The sequence below is a fragment of the Corythoichthys intestinalis genome, chromosome 15, assembly GCF_030265065.1.
Source record: "Corythoichthys intestinalis isolate RoL2023-P3 chromosome 15, ASM3026506v1, whole genome shotgun sequence".
Lineage (NCBI taxonomy): Eukaryota > Metazoa > Chordata > Actinopteri > Syngnathiformes > Syngnathidae > Corythoichthys > Corythoichthys intestinalis.
The window spans coordinates 3,371,753-3,386,006 of NC_080409.1; the positions used below are offsets into that span (position 1 = coordinate 3,371,753).

The 14,254-nt window shown below is 38.7% G+C and overlaps 1 protein-coding gene across 4 annotated transcripts in view; it reads right to left on the reverse strand.

Moving 5' to 3' along the window:
* The window catches only part of setd3 (SET domain containing 3, actin histidine methyltransferase), a 188,662-nt gene extending 175,521 nt beyond the window's left edge, over positions 1 to 13,141 (reverse strand). For 3 of the 4 annotated variants that reach the window (XM_057859667.1, XM_057859670.1, XM_057859668.1), the window contains exon 1: positions 12,970 to 13,141. In XM_057859667.1, coding sequence (XP_057715650.1) covers positions 12,970 to 13,056 — 87 coding nt within the window. In that variant the 5' untranslated portion in view covers positions 13,057 to 13,141. The remainder of the gene's footprint in view (positions 1 to 12,969) is intronic. The other variant, XM_057859669.1, reaches the window with a different exon arrangement.
* Between the last annotated feature and the right edge of the window lie 1,113 nt (positions 13,142 to 14,254).

Genomic DNA, 14,254 nt, shown 5'->3' on the forward strand with positions numbered 1-14,254 from the left:
CTTGTCACGTTCAGACCGTCAAGTTAATGCCTCACTCGAGTCGGAAAAACACGAAAAAATCGGATTCATGCATTAAGACCTGTAGTATGAACGTAGCCTTAGATCCCATCAAAAGTGTTTATTTGATAAAAATGACTGTCATCTTGTCCTGCAAAGTGCACGCTAGCAAATCTGAAGCCAAATTATTCATTGCCAATCAGATTTTTCATAATCATTGTCATTTTAAAGCTATTCTTAGAGTAGAAACTTAAGTATATGAGTAACTCCAGAAATCTTAGTTTAAATGTTGAACATGGCATGCTTTTAGTTTGACATTTTCACCGGGAGTACATTCGCGACCTGTAAGGTTTGCACCCCGTAAAAAAAAAAAAAAAAAAAAAAAAAATTGCATTTCTTTTTTCGTCATGCATGTGGTGTCAGTAATAGATTTTTTTCTTATCAACTGCATGTGCTGTAAGCCAGAGATTTTTTTGCTTGAAGTGTCACCTTTTAACCTCTATTTTGCATTTTGGAGAAGACTGCCAATGTTTTATAGCAGGCTAAAGTGGTTAGTACAAGGGCTGTCCCAAACGAGTAATTTCCTCCCGATTAGTCAGCCGACTATTTTTACGATTAGTCGACTAATCTAATATATATTTTTTTTTTTACTACTTTAATATGAAACTTTTGTTGAAGCCTATTAATTCACAAAAAAACATTTTGGAACACTTAAATTCTTTATTAACATATAAATAAATAACATAAATCAATATAAATAATAATAAAAATAATAATAAATCAATAACAAATCACAAACAAAGAGGTCAAATGATGCTGGCATTAACTAGTGCAAAAAAAATGTAAACAGAAACACTGAGACGTCACCTTGTTCTAAATGTTAAAATGAATTGCAATGTCCCGGACAACCATTTTCAGAATACTTTGTGTGAGTTCAGATGCTTTTTCTGGTGTGCATTCCGCATTTTTGGGGGAGGGGAAAAACTGTTCAACTTTTATTTGTTTTAACCTGAAAATAGATAAAGTAGAGGGCATACTGAAATATTAACACAACTATTTTGAATGAGAGGCACACATACTCACAGAAACAAAAATTAAATATATAGTATTAATTTTATAGTATACTACTATATAAAGATGTCCCGATCGATCGGCATCGGTCACGTCATTTTCAAAGTATCGGAATCGGCAAAAAAATATCGGACATGCCTTTTTTAATTTTTTTTAATTTAAATCGTTTTCTAATTGTATTTAATGTTTTGGCTTAAAGTAGGGCTATCAAATTTATTGCTTTAACGGCGGTAATTCATTTTTTTTTTTTAAATTAATCACATTAAATAATTAACGCATGCGCTGCACGACCCACTCACGCATTGTCGCGTTCAATCTATAAAGACGCCGTTTTACCTATAAATAGCGCTAAAAGGGAGCGTATAATGAGTAGAGAGAATTTTGACAGCCTTTGGAGCCATTTTTTATGTGGCTAAAGCCTTACAAAACCTCTCTCAGCAATTAAAAATAACGTGGGATGCAATGTGGGGAAGAAAGGTAGTGGTTGATCATTATCTTAACACACTATGTTCTTTCCCAACGCAGAGAAGATATATCAATTGGTGTCCCTACGCACAGTAATGGTTGCACTTCCCATCATGCATTTGGCCAGAAGTTAAATGGCTGCAGTATCATTTACTGAAAGCTCAACAAATACACTAGATGGCAATATTTAGTCACAATATACAAAGTCACATTTATCCTTTAAGAATTACAAGTCTTTCTATCCGTGGATCCCTCTCACAGAAAGAATGTTAATAATGTAAATGCCATCTTGAGGATTTATTGTCATAATAAACAAATACAGTACTTATGTACTGTATGTTGAATGTATATATTCGTCCAAGTTTTATTCATTTTTTCTGAATGCATTGCCAAAATGTATATGATCGGGAAAAATTATCGGGAATGATTGGAATTGAATCGGGAGCAAATAATAAAAGCGATCGGATCGGGAAATATCGGGATCGGCAGATACTCAAACTAAAACGATCGGGATCGGATCAGGAGCAAAAAAACATGATCGGAACAACCCTACTACTATATGTATATACACAATGATACTGTATAATATAAAGTAACTAACATTAGTGCAGTCATGGATTACAGTAAGCAGGCCAGTGCTGTTTCCATATATATTTTTATTACATTATGTATATACAGGATGCATGTATATATTTTCCCCAAGTGGGAGCTTCCATGATCCTAATAAATTTTATAATAATTTAGGGCTGTCCCAAAGGACTAATTTCCTCCTGATTAATCAGCCGACTATTTTTACGATTAGTCGACTAATCTAATATATATATATATATTTTTTTTTACAAACTTGATAATGAAATTTTTGTTAAAGATTATTAATTCACAAAAAACATTTTGGAACACCTGAATTCTTTATTAACGTGTAAATAAATAATATAAATATCAATAATAAATCACAAACAATGAGGTCAAATGCTGTTGGCATTAACTGGTGCAAAAAAATGTAAACGGAAACACTGTGACTTCACCTTTTTAACAGAAGTCAAAACAATTCTTACTCTTTTTGCGATATGTCATTGTCTATATTGTTCTAAATGTTAAAATGAATTGCAATGTCCCGGACAATCATTTTCACAATACTTTGTGTGAGTTCAGATGCTCTTTCCGATGTGCATTCCGCATTTTTTGGGGAGGGGAAAAACTGTTCAACTTTTGTTTGTTTTAACCTGAAGATAACACAGAGGGCACACTGAAATATTACCACAATTATTTTGCATGAAAGGCACACATACCCACAGTAACAAAAATTAAGTATATAGTATTAATTTGATAGTATACTACTATATGTAAAACTTTATAATATTAAATAACTAACATTAGTGCAGTCATGGATTACAGTAAGCAGACCAGTGGTGTTTCCGTATATATTTTCTATTATATTATGTATATACAGGATATATGTATATAATTTTCCCTAAGTGGGAGCTTCCATGATCCGAATAAATTTAACAATAATTTTAAAAATATATATATATAATTATATTAATTATTTTATTAAATAAAAATGCGAGTTGATACGACGCACATAAAGGCAACTTCCATTTAAAAAATCGTTAGACAGTTGTATGGACTTACAATCCGTTAGCTTGTTGTTTCTTGTTGTCTTCGAAAATTATACTTGGGTGACGGCGCTTCAAGTGTTCGTTTATAGCCGATGTGCTACCGTGGTATGCGAGCTCAGCTTAGCAAAGAGTACACACAGTGGCACCCTCCCAATTTTCCTTGAAATAATTCCGGGCTCTGGCTATTCTGGTCCGCTTTTTCGGCTTTATGCCGCTTTCACGTGTTACCATCTCTGCCCTTTTTGGAAATTGGCGGTGTTTTCAACTCCTCACCGGCGATTCACTTGGCTCGTTGTCGTCAGTTCGTCTGGGTTCGTCCGATTTCCTCCTCGGGAATGTGGCGGCGTGCATAAAAACACCAAGATGTGTCAGATGGCTCTTTAAGGATACTTTTATTGACCAAAACAAAAACGCGGGGGATGAAGCCACCCAACTCGGCACTACCCGCGCACTTTTCCAACTCGCCGATATCGCTCCCTCTCTCTCGCTCGCTCGCCCACTTTCTTCCTCTTTGCTCAATCTGACAACTCCGGTCACATTGAAATACCAGCGGCCCCCTTGGGGATGCCAGTAACAACCGCTTGTATCGCGAGCGCCCGCCATTCTAAACTTTATCCGCATGTATTTTTTTTCTTAACCCGTCATTACCCGTCGACGGTATGTTTTGCCCATTGACGCATTTACGTCATCGATGACGTCGACAACGTCGACGTCATCGATGACGTCGACAACGTCGACTAGTCGGGACAGCTCTATAATAATTTTTTTTAAATATTATAGAATTATAGTATATACATATTAATTATTTTATTAAATAAAAATGCGGGTTGATACGACGCACATAAAGGCAACTTCCATTTTCAAAATCGTTAGAAAGTTGTATGGACTTACAATCCGCTAGCTTGTTGTTTCTTGTTGTCTTCGAAAATTATACTTGGGTGACGGCGCTTCAAGTGTTCGTTTATAGCCGATGTGCTACCGTGGTATGCGAGCTCATCTTAGCAAAGAGTACACACAGTGGCACCCTCCATATTTTCCTTGAAATTATTCCAGGCTCTGGCTATTCTGGTCCGCTTTTTTGGCTTTATGCCACTTTTATGTGTCACCAAATCTGCCCTTTTTTGTAATTGGCGGTGTTTTCAACTCCTCGCCATAGTGAGGAGTGAACCGGCGATTAACTTGGCTCGTTGTCCTCGGTTCGGCCCACTTCCTCCTCAGGAAGGCGGCGGCGTGCATAAAAACACCGAGAGGCGTCGGATGGCTCTTTATGGATACTTTTATTGACCAAAACAAAAACGTAGGGGCTGCAGCCACTGAACTCCGCGCTACCCGCGCACTTTCCCAACTCACCGATCTCACTCTCTCTCTCTCGCTCCCTCTCGCTCACCCACTTTCTTCCTCTTTGCTCAATCTGACAATGTCGGTCACATTGAAATAACAGCGGCCCCCTTGGGGGTGTTACTAACAACCGCTTGCATCGCAAGCGCCCGCCATTCTAAACTTTATCCGCATGTAATTTTTTTTTAACCTGTCATTACCCGTCGACGGCATGTTTTGCCCGTCGACGCATTTACGTCGACTAGTCGGGACAGCTCTAGTTAGTACATTGTCTTTTTTCTATTAGCCTCAATTTAGCAATGCTAACATTTTACAATGTTTAACATAGATTGTTTTTCCTTATTTTGTATGTCTGAACTTTAATTCTACGGCATGTTGATGACCAACTAACATCTGTGAAAGGAACTGGAGTCTCATATGCAATCAACATGCACGCATGCCGAATACACACAGCACATGCACGCACAATGTCTACACACATTCAGCGATATATCGCAACTGGAAAAATTACCGCCCGTCATTTTTACCTACCGTGCGATAAATTGACTTATTGCATATTGCGCCAGGCTAACCTGTAGATCGGCTTCTGAAATACATTCTGTTTTCCTGACTGCTATAGTTCATTTAGACAGTATAAAATGCACTGAAATGGTCTTACCATATGTATCTCCTATATTTAAATGTTATTTAGATTTGTTTTAACTTAAAATATGGGTATTATTAAGCAGAAAACAGGAATGTCCCTGCCACTCATAGCCACCATTATGGCGTGCTCATTGGGTTTCTTTCGTTGCAGCCTCATCGTTTTCAAAAAGTACTCATGCGACAGGGGCTTAAGAGCGAGGAGGGGTTGAGGCGACGGTGCAGAATTGGACAAAACTGTGTGGAATGCGTACATTTAGAGGCTAAATCAAGTATATAATTATTGGATTGAAATATGGACTGATTTTTTTTTTTTCTTTTAATCCGGATTATCTGTGTGACGTCATAATTGCCATTATCGGCCGATAATTATCGGTAACTGATATTATCGTGTATCTTGACTTAAAACATTCAGTATCCACTAAAAATCATACATATTTGGATCACAAGAAGCATACCTGTCAAGTTGTACAGTTTCAGCATAATGTGTACAAGTGAGCACTGATTTTTAAATGTGTACGGCATACATTCAAAATCTGCACGTTTTTCGTGCATTACGTTATTTTTCTCTGTTCTGATTTTGTCATTGTTTCGGCAACGAGACAATGCACCAAATTAGTCTGTAGCCGTTTGCTCGCGACAATTGCGCAATGAGCTTAGCGTCTGCTTCTTCCGATCACGTGACTGCACTTGCATGTGCGCCACCATTTCGTGACTCGCAGTTGACAAAGTTGATACAAACGTGATAAAAATATAGATGAGCCAGCTCGTAAGAAAAGAAAAACTGTTGCCTACAGATGCCATCTACCAGAATGGGAGACACTAACGAATGAATACGCTGGATGGGTAAAAGCGTCTTCGAAAGGACCACAGTAGAGCTTAGGGATGTCCCGAGCCAGGTTTTTGCACTTCCGATCCGATACCGATATTGTTTTGCACTTCCGATCCGATACCGATACGGGCTGATACTGATACCGGCCTATCTGAGCATGTATTAAAGTTTAAAGTTATTTAGCTTCCTTACTTAGTTGTCACACTCATGTTGAAAAGGGTTTTAGTACTCTTGATAACAACTAGCCAGCTGAATTAGGTGAGTTTGAATAACACACAACTGTTGGTAACAAGAAACTCACCTGTTTATTCAGTGACAAACACAAAACATCATAAATAACAAACAGAAATGGCATAATCAGTCAGTAAAACGTGCAAATAATATTGTAAACGGTCTTAAAAAAACAAAACACACAAACAACCTCAGTGGAAAATCCCACAAACCCCCCATGCTATTAGATGCTTTTAATGTTTTGTGCATTAGTTACAAAAATGTATAAAAAGCCTCTCAGGTTTAAATAAACGACTCTTTCAGTATGAAGTTGACATTTTAAAACAGTAAATAAAATACTCAAGTCCCCATTTTGTATCAGCAGCTTTAGACTACATTCAATTAATTTAATTTTGCAAATCAACTGTTAAAGCTGTTAAAATTACTCCCGTTATTCCTTAATTTCCCTTCTGTCTACTTTCGACATGTGAAAGTTTTAAAACTGTTTTGAAGATAGATTCAAGTCAAGATTTTGCCAATTTAGGAGTATTTTGGATAAAAAGTTAATTAGGTTCGCTTGGAAGGTTCACTACGACAGCCTACTAGGGAAGTCTGCTGCTTTAAAACGGTGGCTGTTTACTAACGCATCTAGTTTTCAATACTTCAATGTTGCTAACGCCGTCGAGTCTGTCATCTTGCATCTAGTTCTATATACATATGATATCTATTATCTACAGTAAAACGATGTTGACGTAGTTTGTAGCGGCTGTCAGCAGCAGTCAGGTATTGTTGTGTTTTTTATCTAGCGGCATGAGTTGAGCTAAAGCCGTGAGTTGAGCATTGGCATTAACCGGGTCTATGACAAGCATGATGTTTACTCTCGGGACGCAATGCGGTCCGTTTCTCATTGCGCTCCCGAAGACCGCACTGTGTATTAGTTGGGGGTGGCGTGGCTCAGTGGTAGAGTAGTTGTCCCCCAACCCAGAGGTTGTGGGTTCGATTCTTCGCCCTGATGAACTTGCCTAAGTATCCTTGAGCAAGATACTGAACCCCATGTTGCTCCTGGTGCTGCGTCACCAGTAGGTGAATAGTGAGATAGTGTAAAGCGCTTTGAGCGCCTTGAAAGGTGGAAAAGCGCTATATAAGTATAACACCATTTACCATTAGTTCCGCTTTACTTGACATATTTCAATAATCGGAATTTGGAGGTTTGTGAATCGTTCTCGAATATTCCAAGGCCGAATCGCTCAAGGATCTAATGACGGCTGGGCATGTTGTACCGTGGTTCTAATTGTTGGATGGTGCGTCTTTACTCACGAGAAATAATGGCTCGTCATCCAGAATGAATTCTTCGGCAATGACTCTTGTTATTCCCTGGGCATTGGGACTGTCGAGTGCCAGTTTGTCACGCATAGCAAAAGTTTCTGCCAGTGTTAGTTGCGTAGGACCTTCCTTTTTGTCTTCGGTTTTCTTAACATACTCCTCATATGCTTTGTGGTGGTATTTCGCTAAATGCTTTATTAGGTTAGTTGTATTAAAACTTCTTACAGCTTTACCACCACGCTTGACTTTATTGTGGCATATGTTGCACTCTGCCTCTTCGTCTTTGTACTGCATTAAAGCAGTAATGTGAAGTAATTTCTTCACATGCCAAATAGGGTCACAAGTAAAGTAATTAAACACTGTTCAACAAATATAGCATGAAAAAATAATTTATATGTTGTATATTTGACAAAATAATCGCGTTTCCGAAGTTCGAGCCTGAAAGGGGACGAACCCGGAAGTGATACGTCACACCGGGAACCGCAATGGCAGCTCCATACAAACGGCCGCCATACAAAGCCCTTCAACCAATGATTCAAACAGTGATATAAGCGATAGATCGAGCGCAAGGGAGGAGATCCAAGTTTTTGAAGAGTTGGAGGAAGAAGAGGAGCTTGGAATTTATGTTGGACCTAACATGTATTAGCCAGACGCTAATCAGGATGCAAACAATGTGCCTAGACTACCTGACATGGAATGGATACAAGACCCATCGAGATTACAACATTGGTAAGATATAGGCTGTTATTATTTTCATGATTTGAAGATGCAGGCATTTGCACACAATTTTATATTTTTGTCTATCTGATGACATTGTTAAAAAAATTATAATCAGACTTCATGTTCATTTTGGCAGATCCGGCAGCTCTCGTGCATATAAAATAATTATATAAAAACGTTGGGGGGAAAGAAGGAGATGAGTAGTTGATGGCTTTCTTCACTTTATTTTACAATAAGAAAACAAAATAATAGCGGACTGCCACCACATTCGACCACGAAGTTTTGCTTCTCGCTCATTTCTGTTGTGATCCGCAGATGCGGAGAACAAGATTGAACCCAAAAACAGACAACAGAGGGAAGCGTTCGGGGATTTATTAATCACAAATAAAACAAAACACGCGAACGCGGTAAAAAGGGAATAACAAAAGGGGTCCGTGACAAATAGGTCGACGGGGATCAAACACGCGAAAACCGAGCGGAGGGCAGAGAGCCAAAAAGACAAACAAAAACACACTCAATACCTCCACAAGGTAGAGGATCACAAAACTAAGACGTCCGACGAACTAGAAGGCAAATACAACGCGACTCGAAAGCAGTACGTGTTAATGGCGACCAGCAAGAGAAATATCTCGGCGTTCTTCTCCCGGATAGCCTGCGTTTATATACTATAGCTGACGAGCAGGAATTAGCTGCAGGTGCGATGTTGGCACGCCCCCACAGCCGGCTCTGCAACAAAAACAAATTCTGATAAGCAGCAGAACACGACAATTTCCCCCTCGCCTCCTACTACTCACAGCTCTCCAGTCCCAGCGTCTCTTAAACGGATCATGCATAGTGTCTTGTTATGAGCTTTTTGTTTACAAATGTATCGAACACACGACGTGCTGACAACCTTGTCTCTTTATTAACACATGGAGCAGTTCTTATGGAAAAGTAAGAACACAGCTCGGCAGGAAGTGGCGTCTAATGAGGAAATGTAGTTTTTTCATACCAGCGAACAGATTACAAAGCACCACTTCAGTGTTGTCCCGAGACTACATTTCCCATAATTCACTGCGTGACCTGCGCGCTCGCTGATTCGCTGCGAGATTGACTCAATGCCAACACGCTAAATTGTCACCTGTCAGCGGCTCTCGCGAAACAAACTAGAAGGCTATCAAGCGATCACCGTGAAAGAAACGCCAAACCGTACAAATGCAATGCAATGCTTGAAGCATGAAAGTGGAAATACATAATACAAATATATGTGCACAAACTCACCGGCGGTGTGTGTCTCCTACTGCAACGTGACCGTGAATTACCGCGACGCCAACCCGCTTATGTGCACATCCACACCCCTTTCCCGATTGACAGTGGATTAACCCTTTCGGACAAGATCGTAGATGACGCACAATTTAAACACGCTTAACCTAGCGAACTCAACAACAACTATGATCGGGGATTGCCAGGAGTTAACTTTCAGCTAACGTCGCTAGCTTATACTGTTCATTCCACAACAGTTGGCAGCTCTGCTTTGACAAAGTCATCAGTCATCTATCCAAAAATCCCACTTAGTTTTTGGCAAATCCTTGATCATAACCAGACCGGTTGAGGAAGCAGGCATCTTCGAAGTGTTTGCAGCAGAGAACACTAATCGATGATGGCGTGAAATTCATTCGCTTCGTGCGAACGAAAGATGTCCATTTACGTGCACTGCTATCCTTTGGCCACTCATACAACTTTTCATTTGAGTGAGAACAAAACATCGCCACACACCGCCGTGGCATCTTACCGAGAAGCAATGCAACAAACAATACTGTTGTATGGCGGACTTCCCTCGCACTTCCCTGTGTGACGTAATTTCCGAAGATTGCGGAAGAAAAGCATTTTCGTTGTCAAGGGCGTTGCTATGGGTTAAACAAAGAATCTGGAAGGGTTGCGTTAAAAAAAATAATGAAAATATGCTTATAACTGTTTAGCCATTGATGTTATTCAAAAACATGGTTGGCCAACCTTACTTCACATTACAGCTTTAAGGTGAAATGATCCCACACAGCTGACATTTTAACCGATAAAGTCTCTCGGTAAATTGGGAGACGGTAATGTAGTGTGTTGAAGGTGTGCCGTAAAATGCGGACCGGATTTTAGGGAAACGAACCAAAAACTGGAATTGATTACGTAAATCGGTGCGCTGGAAAACCCAGACCGGATTTTTTTAAAAAATGGATCAGAAGTTTGGATCTGAATTTTTCCGTGTCGGCCGATCCGATACCGATGCGTATTTTTTTTTTGCCCATATCGGCGTTCGATCCGATCCAAATATCGGATTGGGACATCTCTAGTAGAGCTAAACGAATACTCAGTTTGAAAACTAATCCGAGTAATTTTATTCACCTCGAGGAATCATTTAATTTTGCTCTAAGCATCACGTTTTGCCCGGACTACTTTTTAATGCAGGTCAACGCGCTGATGTCACGTGCGTAGAGGAAGAAGCAATAAAAAAAAATATCCTACTGCAGCCGACAGCCGCTATAAACTACGCCGAAGTTGCTAAAAAATAGCCCGCATGATGCCACGTAGAGCATGCTATGGTGGTAGCAGGTAGCGTCTGAATCGTCTCATAGATTCCACGTGTATTTTGAACTAGATACAAAATGACAGTCATCGGCGTTAGTAAACAGCCACCATCTTAAAGCAGTAGACCTCTCAGTGCTAATTAATATGATTAACATGACTGTCACTCGCTCACGTAACGTTAGCCCTGCGGAGGGCTAGGTTTCTATTAATTTTGACCACTGTCGATGCGTGGCTAACGTGTCTTACGTACAGGCTTTATTTAATCTGTGAAAACATAGCGCTGTAGAGTGATGAGGGTGTAAAATAAAAACTTAATAATGCTAACTGTCAATTTTAGCTCGGTAGTCAACACCAAGTAGCACTGGTCCCTAATGTGCTCCAATACAGCATGTATCATACTGTAACGTTGACAAATAGTCACCCGCTTCGTTAGGTTGCAATTATTTATTTTTTGGGAACTAGTGGAACAACCAACACATGACTGCTGTCTACCTCAGCCAACGCACGCTCATCAGCCAGAGCGACGACAACAACAGGAAGGCATGTTTCTCGCGCTCCCGAACTTCCCTCACCTCCTCACGTCGCACGGTGCATTCGGGAATGCATGCAAATATCCCCGCCATAACCTGATATGTTACAATACATTTATTTTGAACACTGCAAAAACTCAAAATCCCATCAGGACTGACAGTTTAGATTAACTTAAAACTTAACTAGAACTTAAAAATAGCTTGACACAAATGGAAATTCAATTGAAACACGTGGGCAAAAACACCTAACTTTTAAGTGATGTGTGTTATCAGGCGTAATGGCATTTTTAGGTAAGAAATATATATATGTTTTTATACGATCTAAAAGTTTTTTGAGTGAAAGCAGTGAATTAATGTTTTTTTTTTTTTAATTCTTTTCTAGTCACATCTGAGATGCAATTGTTGGCTGTTTTTCAACAATGTACATCTAAAATCAAGACAGTGATCGACTTAAAATGGTTCAATACTAGACGAAATGTCTTGTTTTCTCATGTATATGTATAATTGCTCTTTACCTAAAAAAAATATATGTTTTATCCGAATAATCGATTAATCGATAAAATTTTCAGTCGATTACTCAATTATTAAAATATTCGATAGCTGCAGCCCTAGACCACAGTATTCATTTTGTGTGCCGTGTGGATTGAACATTAAAGTTTCGGCATCAGGATTCTAGGATCTCAAAAAGCACTTTGAGACAAAAGGTCATAAAGATGCAGTCTGCAGAATGAAAAGCTACAACCTTATCAATGAACAATTTTTACCGCAAAACAAAACCAAGGACTTATTGATTGCTGTGACGAAAGCGGAGATTTTACCCTGCTAATTTGTTGCCGAACACGATTTGCCTACAACTATTGCTGATCACCTCTCAGAATTTGCAGAAGAAATGTTCCTTGACACAAATACTGTATCGGTAAGTTAATTTTATCAATTGACCTTTTTAATTTCCTTTACCAAATTATTTTTATGTACTGTAATTTTACTCAAGCTTATGAAAGCGTATGAAAATCGCATAGATATAGTTTCTTGGATTTCTCTGAATAGTTTTTAATTTTTTCTGCAGAAAATATGGTTATATGTGACAATATTACCCATAAAATGATCATATTATTTTAATAATTGAGTTTTATTTTTGTTTCATATTGCATGCTATTTAAAACGTTGTAAAATTAGTCACCATTTTGTAAGGGCACACGTCACTATTTGTAAGATTGCCAACAGCTTCGGGTTGACAGATAAGAAAAAGTAACGGGCTTTATCATTGTGTCAATGGGCCAATTATTAGTGCACATCCCCCCAACAATTGTCTTTCTATTTGTAATATTTGAATTAAACACAAGGCACATCATTGTGTCTGAGAGCCATGTAGAATTCAAGCAAAAATTTGGGGGGGGAAATGACTTCAAATTTTTGTCCATGCGCCTATCTATAAGAATAATGGCAAACTACGGTTCAAGTCGTTTATGGCTTATGGGAACTATAACTACAGTAAGGAGGAGTCCGTTAAAGGTAAGAGAGACTGTTGGCGTATAATTTTATTGAGAAATTTCATTTTGGTAGATAAGCTCAAAAGACACATTAGCTACCCCCCAATCATGAGTTTTAAGAGGAGTCGCGGCAACACCAATTTCGATGTGGGTAATTCATAATTTTTAGAACATACCTTTGACGTGACAGTAACTATTATTGTCCACTTCTTCTTCGATGACTTCTTCGCCGTCGTCGTCTTCTTCTTCGATGACTTCTTCATCGTCTTCTTCTATTTCTTCTTCGTCTACAGTATATGTATAGCTAGATGTTCGGTGCTCCTTGATGTAAACAGTGAGGAGGGCGGTTGTCTTGTCGGCCATTTTGCGTCAGAGCCATTCGCTATACACCGTTCCCGTTTGACGTCATATCCGCCCCTGCGCCGCCATTTTTTTTTTTTTTTTTTCATTAACACAATTATACAAATTTACAAACAAAAACGGGCTCACATATGTGCAACATTCCAACAAAGAACCATAAACAACACTCTCCATAATGATACACCACTTCCTAAACCATGTCTGTATTCATACACACACACACACACACGCACACCACACACACACACACATTTAATCTCAGGGCTTTACAAAAAAAATATTAACTTCCTCAAACAAAGATATTAAATTGACAGCTTTTTGCTGATTGATCAACTTAAGAGATCTATACCATAAAAGAAACTCATTCATCCAATGTTTAAAACAAGGTTTTGTTTTAAAGTACCTGCATTTGTGAATAAAAAAATTACCAAGAACTACAATCACATTAATAACAGATACCAAATCTTTATTTTTGCCAGACAGACCAAATTTAATAGACTCCACTGTCCACGTTGATAGATCAATTTGTTTGGACTGAAGCCAGCTCCGCATATCCTTCCAAAACAATTGAACTAGGTCACAATGAAAAAACAGATGGTCAATATCCTCAATGTCCTTTTCACAAAACACACAACAATTAGTCTGAAAATTAAATTTTAGTCTCAAAAATTCGTTAGTGGGATAAATTGCATTTAGAACCTTAAATTGTACTTCCTTACATTTGGGCGGAATCGGAAGTGAAAGGTATTTTGTCCTGAAGTCCTTAATTTCCGCCTTGTTAAAGTCCCTCAGAAAATATTGTCTCTTTGTCGAACCAGGAAACAATTCCTGACTCAAAAACAACCTTATAAATTTATTACATTTAATATCACTTAAATCAGCACCTTGTATGCGGAGCTGTCTTAACCGAGGGGAGACATTAGAGTGCAAAATACTTTCTCTGACCATTGAAATCACAGGTGCAGGAATGGCTTTTATCATCCTATTAAATTGACTAATCGAACATTCAATCATAAATTTTGTGCAAAACTCCTCATACTGTAGTATACTCCCATCTTTGTCCATAAAATGAGCAATTGCCCACACACCTTTTGATTTCCA